Below are 19823 nucleotides of genomic sequence, written 5' to 3' on the forward strand. Positions count from 1 at the left end.
TAAAAGGGTGCGCCTTATGTATGGATCAATATTGAGATTCGTAGATGGGGGAAAGAACTGATAAATTAAGCTTTACCTGTTTCTTTTGTGTGTTCACAGTTGAACAATGTTGCTCAAATTGATTGAGTTTATTTATGGTTTGAGTTATTATTGTTATTACTTTGAGTATTACTATATTGTGATTGAAAACGTTTTCAAATACGTTATTAATTAAGGGTGCGCCTTATATATGGAAAAAGTTTGAAAACATGTCGTTATTGAGGGTGCGCCTTATGATCCGGTGCGCCTTATAGTGCGGAAAAAATTCTATTTATGCATACACTAATTATATTTAAACCGGTTTCATAACTTCCATTCATTTCTGCTTATCTTTTATCCCGTTCAGCGCGATGAAAAGAGGACGACTCTTTGGGAATAAGTGCTGAGTCGGTATACGTCCAGCGTAAACCGATCTCACCGGCCCGCACCGACCGCTTTGAAAGCCCTGGCTCATTGGGAAAGTGTGCCGTTTATTAGACAGCCCACTTAGACGGGCCAGATGTAGCCGGTCACTTGAGAGGTGCCCATAAACTCCCACGCACACCCAACTCCGGTGTCAAGAATGAAGCCGCGCACCCTCTTTTCTTTGTCTACTTCTTTGTCCCGGGACTAAATCCCCGAGTGGTGCAGCTGTGCCTGCTTATTTATCGCCACGGCTCTGTCTGGTTCCGCGACACTTATATCCACTCCTCGTGTCTGGTGACAGCGCAATGAAAACATTTTTATGTGTGTCATTTCAGCGGAAGTCCTAAAAAAAAGTTGAAGGGAGGGGGGATCGGAGGGTTATCGGCGGCCTCCAGTGGGCTGGCTTCCACATGGTGAATTACCTCCAGATGGAAACCCCGTAAAAATTAGGTTTGAATTAGCTGCGGCCGGAGAAAATTGAGCGTTTAAAACAACCGAATCATGACTATAAAATGTGCGTGTGTGTGTGTGTGTGTGTGTATATATATATATATATATATATATATATATATATATATATATATATATATATATATATATAAATTTATTTATTTTTCACTGTCTAGTTTTGCAAACTCTCCCCCCTCCGCCGATGCTAAAAGTTATTTAGAGCCTGTTGATTTATTAACAGTGTTTTAATGGCTGGTGCATGGAATTAGTTAGCTGCTCTCAAATGCATTGATTTGATGTTGACAGCATGATCACCAATTGCACATGCTTGACAGTAGTTTCATGCGCATTGCTGTGGTTGAAATCAGCCCTTGTCAACTTCAATTTTCAAGTTTGCCAGTTTGTAGTCCTGCTTGAATGTGAACTTGTGCACTAATGCGCCCTCAATTCATTTCAGTGGTCAATGAACTGTCAGTTAATAGAAAAGTAATTTACAGGATGATACGTTGCATTAAAATTAGAGCAGCAGCTTTGAAATGGGGGTACGACTTGTTTTTCTTTTGGCATTGTTGTTTCAATAAAATATATATATATTTTTTTACCAACAAATCATGTTTTATCATGTTTAGAGCTTTCACTATTGAATATTTTTAGAATCGATTATTCAATTGAGTTTTTCCATCAATCGAATCGTCTGATAGCATGAAAATGAATCACAAAACAGTTTTTCCCTATTTATTGCTTTATCAGCCAATTGTTGTTATTTATCCAGTATTATTGATAACTATGACATTTTTTACATTGTTTTTTTATGGTTTTTTTGTTACTTACACATAGAAAAGCAATGTGCCGAAAACCTGAAGTAGAAATGTTTTTTTTCTTTTTTTTTCCACAAACTTTTCAACTCCTATTTTGAGAGAAATGCAAAACAAACGTTTTCAACACAATAGTCCATATTTTCTGCTATAAACAGTACAGTATATTTCACAGAATTTACTGTGGAAAATGTCACTGTCTTCGACGTCACTTCTTGGTTTTTCTCGCTTACCTGTAAAATTTGTTTTCACCTAGTGATCCTCTCCCATTGACCCGTAGCTATTTTATGATGCAAAAAGAAACTAAACAATGAACAAATATCACACATGAGGCCTTCATGTTTTGATTAAATACAAGAGCGTATTAATAATGTTCACGAATGATTGCAACCGAGAATAATGACTCGCTGGGAGGCTAACAAAGCCTTTGCTTTATTTTCATTAAAAAAAAACCGCAATGACTTGATTTTCAAAATGATGGTCAATCAATTGGATCATGAATTAGTCGTCGATTAATTTGGACAGCCCTTGTTAGGCTCCATTATTAAAAAGCGCAATCCTCTCTACGCGGAATGGAACCTGGGTCCTGTGAGAACAGGTTTTGGGTTGAATCCGCAGGTGTTGTGCTCTTTTGACGGTCGATGGAGCGTATCCGGCTTCCATTCAGCCGCGCGGCGTATACTTCTGGGAATGATCATCCCGTCAGTGAAGGCCCCTTTTTGCTTTGGCTTCCTCAAACGCCACACATCGCCGACTCCTCTCGGATTCCGCGCCGGGACGACTTGAGCTGTTGTTGCACCCCGGGAAACAAAACAACGTCGGAAGTGGTCTCATTTGTGATCATATCTATTACTGTGGGAAAAGGGCGGGATTTTGTATTTCAAGCTGGGCTCTTTCAACTAATTCCAATGTGCCGTCGAGCAGGTAAACCGCTGTGAGCTTCGCTTGCTTTTATGTCAATTCCCCAAGCCCGACGGCGTCTTTAATTCGTATAAACGTTTAGATAAATTTCATTCAGACCCCCCTTTAGCCAAACACTTGAAAATAAAAGGAGTAATAAATAAATAAGGGATTGATTGGTTGCACTCCTGAAAAACGTAAAAAAACGTCTTTGGGACTGAATGAGTTTATATCAGGGGTGTCCTGTTGGCAAAAGTGACAAACGGAAGTCACACGCGGAGGCTTCTTCGAGGCGAGCGGCATCGTTTCTCCCCTTGTAATCATTTAAAGAAAAAAAAAAAATGCGGAGCACTTGTTTGGAGTGCGGTCATTCAAGTCGACTTCGCTCAGGTCCGATAATAACCGCTTTTGCAGTCAACAAACGGCGGCGAATCAGTCAAAATCCCGCCCTGCTTTCTTCACTCCATTGCTCCTGTTCCCCCCGCGAAATACGTATGCAAATATATTTGGATGCTGTCATTATCAGCCACTTAATAGGCATTTCATTAGGGGATTTCTGAATAGGGCAAAGCCGGTCGCCATGGATACGCCACCGCTTTAAGTACAGTAAATTAAAACGGCGCAGCCTGCCGAGCACTTATATAATCATCGCTCCTTAATGGTCTGTGCTCTCTGGCCATAAGCAACATATCATGTGATCAACACCGGCCAGGACTTAAAGAGCACTACCCCCTCATTATGCATTATTTGGCTCGGGACTAAGTGGCCCCTGAATTGTGCTTTGTGGAACATTCATGTGACAATGAATGAACATGGCTGATGTGTGTGTACTTCTTTTTTGTGTGAGTGTGTGTGTGTGTGTTCCTTTGGAAACATTTTGCTATCATTGTGTGAGTTGCCAAGGAGCTGTTCAGCATATTTGAGCAGACCACTTGAAGACTTTTTTTTTTAAATGTGAGGGTGGAGACAAATCAGAAGGACCCCCCCCCCCCCCCCCCCCCTCGCTACACCATCAAAGTGTCGGCGCTGATGTTTTTGAGCTCCTTGTTGGTTTTCTTTTGTGTATTCCAGGATATGGTTTGGGTAACTGAGAAGGGTGTTTAAAACATTTGAAAAGCACATAGCAGGCCTCATATTATTCATATATATATTCATGGTATCCACTTTATGCATTTGCGTTGACATTTTTTTGCTTTTGACTCTATGACAAGATAGTCCGGCCTTTCCAATGATGTCTCGTGCATTGTGCAGAATGTACTGTATTTTTTGCTGCTTTTTTCTCATGCTTTGAACCCTGTGGCCTATCCTCCAGTGTGTATTATCTGTAGCTTTTACTCACCATCTTTTTTTTTTCACAAGTATCTGATGTGCGTATTAGTAATGTCATGTTTTTCATCATTTTCTTTTCTTTTAGCTTAGACTTTCTTATAACACCCACAAAACAAAAGAGTATTCTCCATCTTTAGACAGTAGATACATGTTTCAATAGAATCGTTCCCAAATCAGTCAGTGAAGCAACAGCACCCCTGCTGGTTTCTACCGGGTATTGCACGGTATTTGGTGTCCATTGGAAACCATAGGAAGCAGTCGATGGGAGGAATCCTCACAGTGCTGTTGCTCTTGGCGGGCTTTATAGCCAGCTGCTGCCAAGACCCCCTCCTCCCTGTACCCACTTACACATGTCTGCACCCGCCACCACCATGCATGCCCCCCTCCCACTCTGCCTTTTTTTTTTTAAACTGTCTTTCTCCTCTCCCTATTGCGCTGCCATCACATCAAGACGCTGGTGGGCCTGTTTGTCTCTGTTGACCTTGGCAGCAGAAAAGCGCTGGAAGACGAGACAAAGGGAATAAATAACTGCGGGGGGGAAGCGCAATTGTCACAGATCTGTAGAAGTCGGCATAGCGTTCCCCTAGTGAAGTCGGCGGTTCTCAGGCCGGGGGCCTCTTGTTTGCCTTTTTGCAGGGCGCCGCTCATTTCAAAGTGTGAAACGGCATCATTTGAATCCTTAAAGCAATTACTGTAATTCTTTCACGTCAGCGCCCTTTTCACTTCTTCATTTCTTGCTTACTTACAGTTTAGCGCTTGCAGCCTCGGACGCGTTTTTTTTTTTTTTTTTTTTCCCCGCCGGCCTCATAATAATGATATCATGCGGCTGAAATATGCCGCCGCCGAGATAATGTGGCGCTCGGAGCCTGTTAAATCACGCTCGGAGCTGTGAGTTCAAGTGGTCTTTACCCCGATTCGGGGGCCGCATCTTCCTTTAAATAAATCTGCCATAGCTGCCCCGGATGCCTGTCGGGAAAAAAATAATAATAATAAAACACCTAATTTTTGGGGGCGTTCAAATAATAAAAAAAAATGTAAGAAATGTCTCGGTGAGCTGGTGGCAGATGGAGCGTCTTTCTGCATCTGCTGCGAGCAGACTGGGGGCTTTGTACTCATCTCTCCTGGGGGGGACCCGGCCTTTCTCCTTTTCCAGTAGATTCCTGTCTATCGCAGCAACTAAGGAAAACATCTGTGGCATGCAAGAGGGAGAAGGGGAGAGAAAGAGTGAGAATTCAAACAAAAAAAGACAACTCAAATAGCATTAGGTCCGTTTTTTGAGGAGCACGATTTCGATCAAATTCTGGTACCTTGTAAAATAATGCATACGTTCCATACATTTAAATTCATTTTTTTTTCAAGTGTCTTATTCAAGGAGGGTCTAAAATGGCTCTTACTAAATTACGTACTACAGTAATCTTTTAAAGTAGCTAAAGTAGCAGTGCATAAAGTAATGAATTACTTTAGTACTTAAGTTCCTTAAGTAACTGAGTAATTCATTGTCCTTTACCACTTAAGTGCCTCAAGTAATGGACTACTTTAGTACCTTAAATAGTTTATTACTTTACTGCTTAAATAATCACCTTAGTATTTGATCGGCTAAAAAAATAATTACTCCAAGTATGTAATTGCAGAGTAATCGATTACTTTTGTACAGCTTTAGCAACAGCTTTTTTAGGGCTCCTTTAGTCACCACTGCAAACAAACTTGAATGGCACGGTCTTTTTTGTTTTGTTTTCAATAATCCCAAAATATTTTGCATTGTTTAGGGTGTACTAGGCTAAAAAGAAATTACAGATGGGGTATGAGAACCTAGATGACTGGTATACATGCACGCTCTTTTTTTTTTCTTGACAGTTGAGGCTTTGTTTCATTCTATTTAGATGTAATATTATTTCAATGTCAGGGTTCACAGTGAGGGGAAAAGTAAAAGCCCCCCCCCCCCCCCCTTCCTATATACCCCCTTGTCCCAAACGTACACAATTCCTCTGCCAACTCCCCTCACCTCCCGCCCCCTCCTAGTCCCCCCCCCCCCCCGCACGATCAAGCCGCTGGTTTTTGTGTACTATTGGTCCTCGGGCGTCAAAACAATCCAGTGGGGCTGCCTGACTTGTTTTAATTAGGCGGCACTCAAACGGCAACTGTCTCTCCGAGGCGAGGCGCTCCGCTCTCCGCTCCTGCCGTAAATACATAACCCGCGATGCTCCTAACGGAACACCCCAGCTAGTTTCCGCTACTTTTTCAAAATCATTATTCTAGCTACTTTTGTCTCGCCGGCATCCCCCCCTCCCCACTTCTCGGCTTTGTTTTTGATGCTTCCAGGCATCAAATGTTTCCCTACCGGGGGGAGTGGATTTCTCCGGCACTCCTGTCTTAAACGGTAAGGTCGCAGCCTCTCGATCTTTGCGCGCTCACGTGTGATCTTGTGCAGGATGCGTCACAGCGAGCGGCGCTTTGTGCCGGCGAGGATGTCGGTCGTCGGAGCGCGGCTCGGTTAATTGTTGTTTCCAGAGCCGCCCCTCGGCTGAGTCCGCTCTTTCTCGCCCGCCGCGCGCGACCGCTATACAATCAAGACCGCACGTACCTCCGAGCAAAGAAAAAGCAGTTTCGGGGGTCCTCCGGAATGGTTTTTGGAGAGGCGAGCCGCGCGCCGGTCCCGGTGCGTGTGCGCACAATGAGCCGCGGTGAGAGAGTGCGCGATTAGAGCGAGGGAGAGTCGGGAGAGGGACGAGCGCCGGCTGGCCAAGGGGGAGAGCCGCCGACCGCCAACCCATACTTGTTTTAGTTAGCAATTTTGGAGAAAAAAAGTTTTTTTTTCATCATAAATTTGACTGACAAAAAAAAGGACTTTTTTTTTATTTCCAAGCGAGGTGAGAGAAAGAGCATCGAATTTCCATTTTATTCAAACATCCTCTGGCATCAAGTCCAGATTGGGGGAGGGGGGGGGGGGGGGGGGTAATTGCCCTGGTGACAACTGGAAATGACGGAATGATTGCCAGGAGAGGTCTGCTATGATTTTTTTTTTTTAATGGGGCAATGGTGATTTGCATGAATGGCATATCGGTGGTGAGAGAGAGAGAGTAGAAGAGAGAGAGGAGTTGGGGCGGGGGCTGGTTTGTGGTGGAGGAAGAGGGGGGGGGTTGTGGGGTTTGGAGCAGGGTTGTTTATGATGCCATCTCCCCCCATAAACACGGCTGGAGTGATGACACAGATAGTTTTGCCTCCCCGCACGCGGTGACACCGCTCGACTCGCTTTTGAGCCCTCGGCGGCCGAGGCGAGACCTCCGCTCTGCTCACTTTGAAGGTAAAAAAAAAAAAAAAAAGTCATCCATTCATCCATCCCTCACTGATCCATGCTGTCATCCACCATCTTTACTGCTTGCTGTGTAACTTTGCACTGCTGCTTAATTACTTTTGATGAATTGCCCCGTGTGTGTGTGTGTGTGTGTGCGCGTGTGGCTGTGTGTGTGTAAACGTGTCGACTTTTAAACTGTGCTAATTTCTGCTGCTGAGGGGGTGGGGGCAGGGGGTTGGGGGGGGTCACTTCCAGATGTGTTGGCTGCTACTTTTAATCCAACAAGATGCAACAAGACAATTAAAAGGCACACACACACACACACACGCAGATGTGTGTTTAGCTGGGACAAAGAAAATAAACTTGAGGAGCAGATGTTGAGTCTAAAGAGGTCACTACTCTGATGACAAGCAAAGCGCTAATTATTGTTATCAAAGACAAGTGTTGGATAATTTGTTTACTGAAATATTGATGAGGCTGAGCGCAGGCAGGCAGGCGATTGGGCGATCCCGGGCTCACGATTAACATTTCATGGCGCTTTGTGCAGGAATGCGAAAGGGGCTCCTCTTCATAATTTAATACCCTAATGCATAATGAGCTATGTGATTAGTTCACATGGAGAATTGGCCAAAGTCTATTTTGAAGGCAGATAATTTACATTGTTCTCCAGAGTCTCGCCTGTAATAGCTTCTCCAGCGCAATAAAATTAAATGCTACACATTTTTGAGTCACCAATCCCCCTGGTGATATTCACTTTTCAGCCTCCTCCCTTTGCCTTAGTTTGAAAAAAAAAAAAAGTATCTATATACATGAATATGTTGGGTATGATTTAACTAGAGGATGTGTTTACCTCCGTGTTTTATTTAGCATGCACGCTAGCCAATTAACACCGTTCATTAGCCGAGTATTTGTTTTGAAAGTTGAGCCAATCACTTTGTTATGCTAATTGTGATGTAATTTAATTTGAGTTGCCGTAATGATGATGCCGCTATTATCCACATAAATGATGCAGTTAAGCAGCACGGGCCTCATTTGCATGTGCTTGTTGGGAAAGAAAAAAAAAAAGGGGGGGGGGTGCTGAAAGGAATCGGCTCCCGTGTCACTCCCATTTTTGCACCTCTGCTCACTCCTGCTCGCTTGGCCATTCCTCGTCCGTCACTGGTCTTTGACAGAAAAATAATAATAATACCGTTATTAAAATAACGCCTTGGAGGTGATGATATTGCATGGAAAACTGATCATTTAAATCGGTGAATTTCAATTGTTTTTTTTTTTCTTTCTTTTTCAGTTTACTACCCCCAAATCAGTGCAAAGCATTTTTGTTAATTTAAAAGAAACACCTAAAACATGTGCCTTCGGTGTTTTATATATTAGATTTCAATTTGTAGGGTTCTATCCCATTTCTTGCTGAAAATTGGTGACAATCTATTCAAAACAAAACAAAATACGGGCAAAGAGTGTTTTGCTAAGGAGTCGTTACAAAACAATTAGACAATATGTTCCCTCATGCTCCAATTAGTTTGCTCTTATTTTGAAAAGAAAACACTTAACTCTCTAAATTCCGTTTGCTGATATCTGCACAAACTGTTTAGATTTCACATACCCGGTGCCTGCACATTTGAGAACCACTGATTTCACACACTGCGGCTGCATCTTTATTTTTTGTTTGATTTCTTTTTTTTTTGTACGTGAAAAACCAATTTGTTCATCTCAGGGGCGATGCGTCTCTCCTACGGTTCTAAAGTCCCCAGCCGAGCATGAAAGAAGTGTGACTAAGCCAGTCTCAAGTCCAGGACTGCCCACGTCCCGTTCGGATGTGAGTTTTCGCCTCGGAAAGATCATTTCCTTCCCTGCCCCCCCACCGCCTTTTTTTATGCCCCTAATTGCTTACATAAATCTTATCTGCTGTGAATGAGGAGAGTTGCGCTGTTGTCAAGCGCAATCTTCACCCTTATTTACCAATTCATTAAGATCTATCGATGCAGGACTGCCGAGGGGGAATGACGACATCAATCAGAGGGCGGCCACATAATGGCCCTAATCAAGCAGAACGTCACAATGAGATATGTCTCCGGCCGGCTGCGTCCCGGGCGCGCGTCCGCCAAGCGGCGCCGTGGCGGTTTCCGTCGCCGCCGCTTTTGCTCCCGCGTAAAAGTCCGTCCCGCCTTAAAGCGGCGAGTCGCTCGTCGCCAGTGGAACGCTGGCGAGCGTGCGGGACTTTTAAACGGAAGCGGTCGGCTCTCTCTGGCGCACCTCCTCTCCTCGTGGTAAAGATGATTGGACCAGACAATCGGGGACCCCCCCCCCCCCCCCCCCCCAACCTTACCCCCTCTTTTTATAGGTCAATTAGCTCTGATTAGGTGGGCCGAGTTAATTAATGCAATTGGCAAATATGCAAATGAGAGCTGACTGATGGGCTTTCGTCACTCGTCTCGCTCGCCCCCACTACGGCGGTGGCGGGGCTGTCTGTAAACGATACGGGGCGACCTCTCCGCCTGAGAAAAGTCAAAGCATATTTGAAAGAAATTCATTTCGTTCCCTTTCTGATTCTTTTCTTTCTTTTGGACCAGTAATTGGATAGCGAGGATACAATGGCATTTTTTTACATTTCTTTTTAGAATACATCTGCCTCATACGTTTAATTCAAAGGAGATATTGTGTTCTTTTCTTCCTACAAACACACACACACACACACGCACACTGGTTTATTCGCCCCGGCGGTCCATTCACGGACACCGTGGCCTTTTATCTGATTGCGTCTCATCTCCTTATTGTAAATAGAAGAGAATTAAGTTGGGAACGCTCTTGACTGAATGTCTGCTATCGCGCCGCTACAATTTATTGCCGGCTCAAATGAAGAATTGAAACACGGCGGCGGCGGCGGGTTTTGTCGACGTGGGGCTCATTGGACAGCAGATAACCGCGTTTGATTCTGTTGCTTTGAATAATCCCGGCAAAAAGTCCATTATTCATCGTCGTCTCCTTTCATTTGGAGCCATTTCTGATTTTGTAAATATGATTTCCTCACGCCTCCTCCTCCTCCTTCACACCTTTCTTTTTTTAATTCTCAATCTAAAGCACTTTTGAAATTCCTCTATCTGAGAGCAGAAGCCATTAGCACACACAGGTTTGGAAGAAGTAGTCATTAATGCTCTTTTATGGTGGCCCCGTAGTGCCAAAAAAGGAAGCTTTTAAGGCACGGCGGCCTGGTGTGCCTGACTTAATCCGGGGGTCCCCCCCCCCCCCCCCCCCCCCCCCCTCCTAAAAAGCCAAAATACAAGCCGACGTCGGATCATTACGTAGGATTTGTTCGCGGTCAATTGACACTTTCTTTTCGCCCTTTTTGATTTGTAGATTTCATATATCATTGCGACTCTTTTTCTGTCCGCTCATATGTGGCATTTTGATTTATAAGGCAATCTAAAGTATTGAATATAGACGTCTTTTGCCCTCGCCTGCTTTATTCGCTATGCGTAGTAACTTATGGCAATGATAAATTAATTTCACTCAAGCACACAATACGGTGATTTAAAATGGTAACCATATTTGCACTTGATGAGGAGCCACCAGAGTGTGAAATGTAATTTCTATTATTCCTTTTTTTTTTTTTTGGGAAGAGGGGGGGATCGCGTCCCCCACCTGGAACGTGAAGCGATAAGGAACGGACGTCTGGGATCACATATTTACCGGTCATTTCTCGTCTCCTTTTTTTTTTTTTGTGCGCCCTAATGAAAACATTTTTTTGCAAGCGATGCATACGCAATGAGATGAAGATGACAATGAATTGCCCAGAGACTGTGAACTGAACCCGTGTCAGCCTTGTTGTGCATTAACGGCGGCATAGAAGCGTGTGCGCGCTTGCGTGTGTATTGCGCGCGTTTGTGCGTGCGCGCAATTCACCGGTCGACAGCCGACAGCTGTGCGTGCCCGCCGGATGGATGGCCGGTGTCATAGTGTGTGTTTACCGCACATGATAGAGCGGCAGACAGGCCAGGTAATGAGGCTACATTAAGGGCTTTTAGAGCTGGCAAACAAAGATGGAGGAGCGCTCGGCTCACCTTTCACCACAGGCGGGGAATTCGCTGCCTATGTGTGTATTTTGTCAATTCTCGGTGAAGGCTCGGGGAAGATTCCAGCCCGACAAGATCAAGTGTTTGGTATGGAATGTAAAAAACTTACGTGAGTCATCGTTTGGCTTTGACGGGGTCACTTTTTGAGGGGCTTTAGTTCTCACTCAGTCATCCCAGGTCAACTTGCGCAGGATGACCTCTGGGCTCTGATTGGCTGAAAGATAATTCAACTTTTACTGTTTCAAACCCATTGTCTCAAAAGAATATGTAAATAAGAATATTTATATATAAATACTTGCAATAACCCGAAAAACTCACTCAAAAATGGGGTTGTTTTCTGGGCTATTTATTTGACACAACATTTTATGATGAATGAAAAATTCATAAAATAACCCTCCCCCCCAAAAATCCAAACATTTTGTAGGTTTTGGGGTTCTTCCTTTTGACCTAACAGAAATGACGTAACCCCCAAAAATCCAATTAGTCATTTGAACCAACTTTGTGGGCTAAAGGATTATTTCCCCTAAAATTTGTTGACAATGTTTCTTGGGTGTTATAATCCAGAAGCCACATCCAAAAACCGGCTAGGTTTGTGGGTTCTTCCTAATCGGTTTTTGGTGGCCCGCAATTTTATGGCTGTTTTGTAAACCAACCGTTTCTCGAGTGTCCAAACTCTCACATCCACACCCGAACGCGCGCGTGAGTTCCGCCCCCGCCTCCCGTAACCGTCGCCGGCCGAGCCGGATCGTCATGGCAGCCCGGCCGTGTTTCTAATTGACACTTTAATTGGCAGATTTGAATGCCGCCTTTTAGACGGCTAATTAATTTATCTCGCTGCTGTCATTAAGGTTAAAGCACCATCTGATCTCTTGGAATACACTTTGCATACATCTGCATTTTCACTCCCGACCATGTATTTTTATCCGGAAGGGAGGTGTTTGCTCTGTTTTTTACTTATTTCTTTGTCTGTTTTTGAGCGGGCCGAGGGGGGTGAAAGGATACGGGCTCCATTAGAATGTTCATAAAATGGTAGTAAAGGCAATCAGACAGTCTTTCTCTGAATATTTTAAACATCAGCCATGTAAAATTTATGCCTAATTTGAATACTTATTAGCCGGCCGATCTCGGCCGCCGCCTCCAGTTTGCTAGTCCGGGATCCATCTCCGGATCGGATGTCACGTCGTGCCGGTCTCGAACCCCCCGTCTTCCTCCGACTGCCACCTTGCCCCCCCCCCCCCCCCCCCCCCCCCCCCCCCCTTTGCGTCTTTCTTTCCTCCATGGCGGCGCCGTGTTAAACAGGGGCCTGTTTGTTCACAAGCGGGCCTCTTCCCTGTTTGCTTGTGTCCCGGGCAGCTGTCGCCCTGCTCTGTGTAACCGCTCAGTCCTGTTTGTTCTTTTCCGCCCGGATCCTGTTTATCCTGGCCGTGGACATCCTTTAAGACCTGTCCTCCATCAGCCTCTCGTCAAACACGCACACACACACGTACACTAAAGGACATTTGCACAGCGCCATTAAAACGGAATTTACAAGGCCCGGGAAGATCATGACGCAGGCATTGGCAGCACTCCTTCCTCCTTTCTTTGCTTTTATCGCTGCCTCGATTCTTTGTGCGCTTTTATTTGGAACTGGAGAGAATTACAAAATGCGCAATTACTGCAGAAACCCCGCGAATGACACTATTTTTTTTAAAGATCCCAAATCAAGGAGTTTAATATCATGCGTGCGTGGAAGAAAACGCATCTTCAAAAATACCTTGAAAACCTTAAACCCGAGAAGCATCGTTTCTAACCTTGATTTTAAAAACATTTGCATTATTTGAATCGTTATTAATGTGTCTTTTTTGCTTTGGTATTAATGCCTACCAGCAGCTATGCTGACTGTATTATACACAAGTTAACTGCTTTTTTTTGGGGAGGCATTATAACAAAGGGTGCATATTATTCACAGGAATTTATGTGTTTTGGGCTGCATATTTGAGCAAATATGTCTTTGCACTGAGACTGTTGAGTGATGTCCTCTGTGCGACTGCGAAGGTAGCGAGCAGTAAACGCAAAGGGGAAAAATGATAAAACATTTATTACTAGAGAGAGAAAGAGAGAGAGGAGCTAATATGCATAATTCATGCTGTTTTTAGCACAATCATTAATGATAGTCCTGATAAATTCATTTCCCATCTTTTCTTTCCTCCCTGCTTTTCAAATAGATGCTGATAAAATTCCGTCAAAATCTCATCTTGATTTGATGATTATTTTTGCAAAATGTGTTTATGCCTCTTAGGCACGAGTCGAATTGTGTTTGGCGGAGAGAATGTTTTAGTTTGTCTTATTAGATAAGATTCGGGCAAGTGTGTGGCTCCGCCTCCTTCTCCCAAGTTGTAATTGGGGCGTGATGAGCTGTTGCCTTCGTTTCTTTTATATATATATATATATATATATATATATATATATATATATATATAAGTGTCTATCCTTCAGGGTCAAGATGCAAAATATTTTCTGAGTGCCTGTCATAAAGACGATGGCAAAAACTGATGTATGTTTTAATCGTCATATAATTGCCCCGGGCATGTGTTTGCTTTTATTCCCACAAATGATTCTTTTTTATTTAGTGCGGCGGCGGCCGTATTAATGCAACTTCTTCAATCTTTAATTTATGCCGGGATTTTAGTGGATATAAAGCACATTTAGTTGCCCCCCCCCCCCCCCCCCCCCCCCCCCCCTCCCCACTCACTCCCTTGTCAAATCGGACCAGGACGCGCATCTCTTTGTACTGCTTCATTTACACAATGAATGCATAATTGCGCCTCCTGCATCCCCCGGCCCCTCCTCCTTCTTCTTTAAATGCTTTAATTTGCAGAGGGGGGCTGAGGATAATAGCCGCGTTAAAAAATATATAGGATGGGGTGGGGGGGTAGAACGGTAAGAAGAAGAAGAGCCCTAACCGGTGCCTCTTAATCACTTCTAGGTTTTAAATCATGATGATGCAGGAGTCGGCCACACAGACAATAAGCAACAGTTCAATGAGTCAAAATGGAATGAGCAGCCTAAGCAGCAGCCAATTAGAGGCTGGCGGTAGAGATGGCAGATCAAGCGCTGGTGACACCAGCGGCAGCGAAGTAAGCACAGTCGAGCTGCTGCATCTGCAACAACAGCAGGTAAGTTGTGTTCTCCCCCGCTCGCTCGCTCGCCCGCCTGCCCGCTCGCTCTCCTCCTTACCCCCCTCGCCATCACGCTCCTCCTCTCCGAAAGCCACATCTACACCGTTCGCTTTTCGGACTTCTTTTATACGCCTTGTGTCACTTTGATGGGATTCTTGTTAGTTTTATTCCCTTTTCCCCTCATTGATACTCGAATGTGTTGGCTTTGAGGAGGCTGCGTGTGTGTGTGTGTGTGTGTGTGAGCGGATGTTGGGGTACCACAGGGAGTGTTGCGCGTGTGTCATGGCGGCGCAGTGTCCACTAGAGGGCCTCCTGCTTCGACACTAGCTCAGAGAGAACCCAGACACCAGATTTTTCCATGCATAAACTAAGTCCATACGTGAGAGTATTTACATTTCATATATATATATATATATATATATATATATATATATATATATATATATATATATATTGTCATTAGAGGTGTTTAAGTGATTAAGCAAGTATCAAAGGAATTGACTGTGAATTTTGATGAGTGCTACCATTTAGCATAAACTATTCAGATTTTAGCCTCTCAAAACTAATTATCGTCTGATTTCTGAGGGCCTTCATAAAAGCACACTGTCTTTTGTGTAGAGTCAAAACAAGGCATTTGCAAACTTCTGCTTCTACTTAGATAAAGAATGATTCATATGTTTGACGTTTTACGGACCGCAAGAGTAACTGAATACCAACCAGATTTTGTGGAAAAAAATATTCAGTTTTCCATGTTCCAAAAATATTTGCATAGGTGTAGTCATTAAACAACAGAAAATAATAACCAACAATCATTGGTTAACAGCAAAGTAAGTAAAAGTAAGTAATGGGAAAGAAATGTTGACTTTTTATATGTATGTACGTGTATATATGTGCATGAATTGGCAGAGTATGTGTTGGGGGGGGTGGGGGGGTATTTTTGAAAGTCAGGAGCCGAGTCAAGTGCCTCTTGTGTCTTTTCATGGTGAATGATGGCTTTGACAGTTAGCCAAAAGAGCAGCAGCGGGAGATGAGGTCGCGGGGAGGCGTTTGAGGGACAACGCCGTGGGTCCGTGTCCTCTTTTGGTTCTCTGGTCATTGTCATGTGAGTTGTGTGTAAATATGTGTGTGTCTGTGTATTGTTGGAAGCAGCTGAAGCCCCGTGGTGGTGTATGTTTGCAGGGTGGTGGGGGTCACTCTAGCAAAATGAAGCATGTCCCGCAGGCCCCCCTTACTCCCACCCGTGACATCCCCTCGCCCCATCCTCCATGCGGCACCCCACCCGCAAGTCATATTTATCACCCGCGTCGTCGCTCTTTCGCTACACACACCTGATTGAGGTCGGACGAACTTTTGAGTAACAAATAGTTTTCAACGTCTTGTTAAGTCTTCATAATAAACTGTGAGCCGGTTCCGCCGTGTGGGTGCGCGTGAGACAGTGAGGATGGGAGGAGGAAAAAAAAAAAAAGGGCCAGGCCTTCTTCCAAGCCAGAAATGGACACATTGAAATGAGCAGTCTCGCTAACAGGTCTCTGGAGGCTTTTTAAAATCTTCACACACTTCCCGCTGCGGCACACGCGCAACGAGGTCCAGACAAAAAGATGGCGTCCGTTCGCTTGTACTTTTGCACTCTTTCATTGGGAGGATTTCACACGTGAGTGAATGACAGCAAGGGTTGAAGTGGGGGGGGGGGGGAAGAAAAGGCTCCCACTTCCATGCGTCTGTTTTTACAGAATTTTTGAACGGCCAACATATTTGTCTATTTTCAAAGAAGGCTGTTGGCTGTAATTTTGCTGGCAGATTTGCCGTGACATTGAGTGGTCCGCCGGGTGTAGGAAGCTGCAGTCTCTCATCACGCTGCTGGAGGGATGATTAATAATAAGCACTGATGAATTCTCCCCTCCCTCGTCCCTCTGGGTTGTGCCATTACCTAGCAGCTTCTCAAATACCACCTGCAGCTATAATTAGAAAAGCAGCATCCTAAGGTCTGGCGCCTTGGATTGGACCTTGCCTTGTTTGAATTATTCGTTTGTGTTTATGCCACAAAGAATGCGTGCGCTCCAAAAGGTGAGAAGAGAGCAAAATATGATCTTACTTTGTCCCGTTGGTTTATCGGTACACCAAAGGCATTTCGCATCAAAGGGAAAGCGTTAAAGAAGACCCCAGGGAGCTGAAATTTCACCCGGAATTTCATATCACAGCAGCTTTGGCCCAGATAATTGATTTGCAAACAGCTTGGCACATCTCTATGATACGGATGCATTTCTGGTATTGACTCTTAGATGGCTGTACTAATCTAGTCATCTTTGTAGTCGATATTAAAAAAGCCTTGTTATCTGTGGATCTTGAATAATAAGCACTGTGTCCGCAATCGAATTTGCCGCCGCTAATTTCTGCCGGGGGTTTCAGCGCCCCCCTCCCCCAAAGGTTGCCTAAATAGAGCTAATTTGATTTCAGATCAGCGATTAGATTCCTACTTTATCTGATTGCAATTTGCCGGCCGCGGAAAAGCATTGGCGCAAATGATGAATGTTGCTCGCCACTAATTGCCACGCGTAGTGATCACCGTGAAAGCACGAAAACTCTGATCGATTCATCATCGGACGTGCACGTTGTCATAATGCGGGGCCCCGTATGAATATGCGGGCATTGATCTTTGAATTTGGAGATCAAGATGAAGAGGCTGTTAGTTGATTACCTTTGTAATCAGGATTGATGAGCCAATACTGGATCGGGAAATACTGTTCCCTTGCCCCCCCCCGCTCCCTCTTAAGGATGGTCTGCACTTATTGATGTTCACAGCTCAATCTGGGCTTTGGCCCATATTGTGGTCAGTCGTTTGAGCCAAAGGCCTACTTAACGGATGGTAGAACCCAAATGCTACTTGTTTACCGTTGTTTACCGAACAAGACGAGAACAAAACCTTCGGAGGTTGAGACTGGTCTTGATCAAAGCCGGTAGAAGCCAAATTTAGACTTGTTTGCCGTTCAGACGAGAACAAGACTTTTGGAGATCGAAAGCTCGACAAGACCAAACGTTTTGAAGAAGATGGTCTCGATCGAAGGTTCAGCCGGACACCGGGACCAGACTCCCCTTGTTTCCCAGATGACCGGGGCCAAGACTTTTCTTGACAATCAAGTATTACTTCTTATTCTTGGTATTATCTGGCATCATTCCCGACCATTCCATACTGCCTGACTGGCTTTATTGCTCCAACAGCACTGAGGCAGTGGTCCAAGTTGGCGGTGACAGCAATTAACCTGGCGTCCCAGCTCTTTAGCTGGCGGGAAATGGTCAGGATGAGGAGTTTTGACAGCAGGTGACGGCTAATTTTGTCGTGTTTTGGGGGCAAATTCAAATCTGCCCCCGAAATGTAAAGTAATTGCAGCAAAAGCTTGAGCGTGTGCCACCCGTGGCGCATGGTTGTACGAGGATACTATTGTTTTTAAAACTGCTGACGCGCGTTGTTTAACTATTGTCACCTCTCACAAATAAGCCTGAAGCATCTTTCCCGTTTTGCCCTTCACCTGCCTTTCTTTCTTTTTCTCTTTCTTACCCGAACACATACACACACACACACACGCACAAGATGCAAATCTGTGCTTTGCCCTTGAGCATAATTTAAAGGCCTAATCACCCAGACCGTCCCCTTTGGATGCGAAAGGAACGGAAAGGCATGGGGGAAGGCTGGCGTCTCATTTGCACCCTTACACAAAGAAGCTCATTAGGTTTATCTTTAAGGCCTGAGATTGCCTCACTCCACTGTGTAAATAAGACAGGGTTGGCCCCGGCTTTGGTGCATCAATCAGCTCTCGGGACAGGAGAAAGACCTCCACCTGAAATATGTTCCATTTCATAAACGCGTGGCTTCACAAGCGCTGAAAAGGAAGCGTCATACGTCTTTGTAAAATTATTGCCCCGGTCGGGGAAAAGACAGCTTGTATGTCCGACTTATTTACAATGGCCGCCATCCTTCTTTCTCTTCCGAGGCGAGCTATCTGCAGACGGTCCCCGCAGGATAGTACATACGGGCCGGTGACATATACGCCTGTAGTTTCCCCATCCGCGATGACACTAAAGATATACGATGTGAATGACAGCAGGGCTTCTGTTTGCCCGCCCTTCCCCAGACAAAACACAGTATTATTCTATTATCTATATAGATGCCCGCCATCTCCTTTTCTTCGCCAGCTCCTTCCGACCTGGCCCGTCCGTCTCTGTTTAAGGCACATTACGCGTGGCCTCCTGAAATTTACAGTGGCGCTCTCCCAGTAACTCCATTTCGCGCCGGAGTCTCTGGAGAGCCCGGCGAAATGTCAGCCGCCGAGGCTTGAAAGGGAAAGAAGCGAGAAAGGGGGTGAGAGTGACGGAGGAATGAAGAAGAGGGCATTAAAAAGGAGAGAAGTGAAATCTGCTGGAAATAAACACTCGTGGGCATTTTATGCTCGAGCGGACGAGGGCTGATGCAAAGGCGACGCAGGTAGAGGGGGCGGGGGTGCGGAAAATGTTCGTTTCGGACACCCCGGATACACGCGCGCACATAAATATATATATTTGTATTTATATATATGTAAATTCCCCATAATTAATCACATCAGATTGCATTTTATTCGTTGTTATTGATTAATGCCTCGGTTAAACAAATTGGCTGTCTTGTCTGGTCGGTTCGGATTGGGACGCCTACTGTAGAGTAGAAGCAAATGGTTTTCTTTTTTTGTTTGTTTTTTTTTTCTCAGCCCTGAGGAACCCCAAGCGAACATAGCTTTAGGTTCAAAGACAATAGCAAATGTAGTAATTGAATCCCAGCAGGATACATTGGACTTGAAGTCATTAGTCTGCGTCCACTGCAGAGATGTTTTTGCATGCAGAACACAGGCCATAGGTTTCTATGAAACACTTGTACTCTGTTAAGAACACTCGCGGAGTTATCAACGCGGGATGTCCATTCGCTAGTTTTCAACAGCCGCGCGTGTTTCGTTAATTGGGTCCTTTTTGACCCAAAAGGAAAAAAAAAAAAAAAAAAAATCCTCGGCACTTCTTTCCCGTTTCTCCTGTTCGGCTGTTGACAAATGAACTCGGCCAGGGTTAACCACCCCCGTGTAAATAAAAGCCGGCCATCCAGCGGTCATATAGCCCAATAGTGGACTGCCAACCTGCACGGCGGGCGGGATCAATGGTCACTTCACAACTCATTTCCTTTTACGCCTCCCTAACTGCCCTGCTTTAGCGCTGGGAAATAAATGGCCGCTGGATCTATAAGTCCACTCACACAACACGCGCTTTGAAGGGACCGAGCTCAATACTCTCCGCGATAATTTATTTGCCCTGGTGGCAAATCGGAGAATCATCGTAAACGGGCATTCTGTCA

At 44.8% G+C, this 19823-nt stretch overlaps 1 protein-coding gene across 9 annotated transcripts in view; it reads left to right on the top strand.

Moving 5' to 3' along the window:
• The window catches only part of foxp2 (forkhead box P2), an 87217-nt gene that overhangs the window by 25709 nt on the left and 41685 nt on the right, over window positions 1-19823 (top strand). For 6 of the 9 annotated variants that reach the window (XM_088406597.1, XM_088406596.1, XM_088406602.1 and 3 more), the window contains one exon: window positions 14266-14455. The exons of 1 other annotated variant lie outside the window; for it this stretch is intronic. In XM_088406597.1, the coding sequence (XP_088262723.1) occupies window positions 14276-14455 (180 nt within the window). In that variant the 5' untranslated portion in view covers window positions 14266-14275. Of the gene's footprint in view, window positions 1-6064; window positions 6316-7186; window positions 7240-14265; window positions 14456-19823 lie in introns of those variants that run through there. 2 more of the 9 variants (XM_088406604.1, XM_088406605.1) reach the window with 2 other exon arrangements.

The sequence above is a fragment of the Hippichthys cyanospilos genome, chromosome 22 (assembly GCF_059441005.1).
Source record: "Hippichthys cyanospilos isolate Australia breed blue-spotted pipefish chromosome 22, RoL_Hcya_1.0, whole genome shotgun sequence".
Lineage (NCBI taxonomy): Eukaryota > Metazoa > Chordata > Actinopteri > Syngnathiformes > Syngnathidae > Hippichthys > Hippichthys cyanospilos.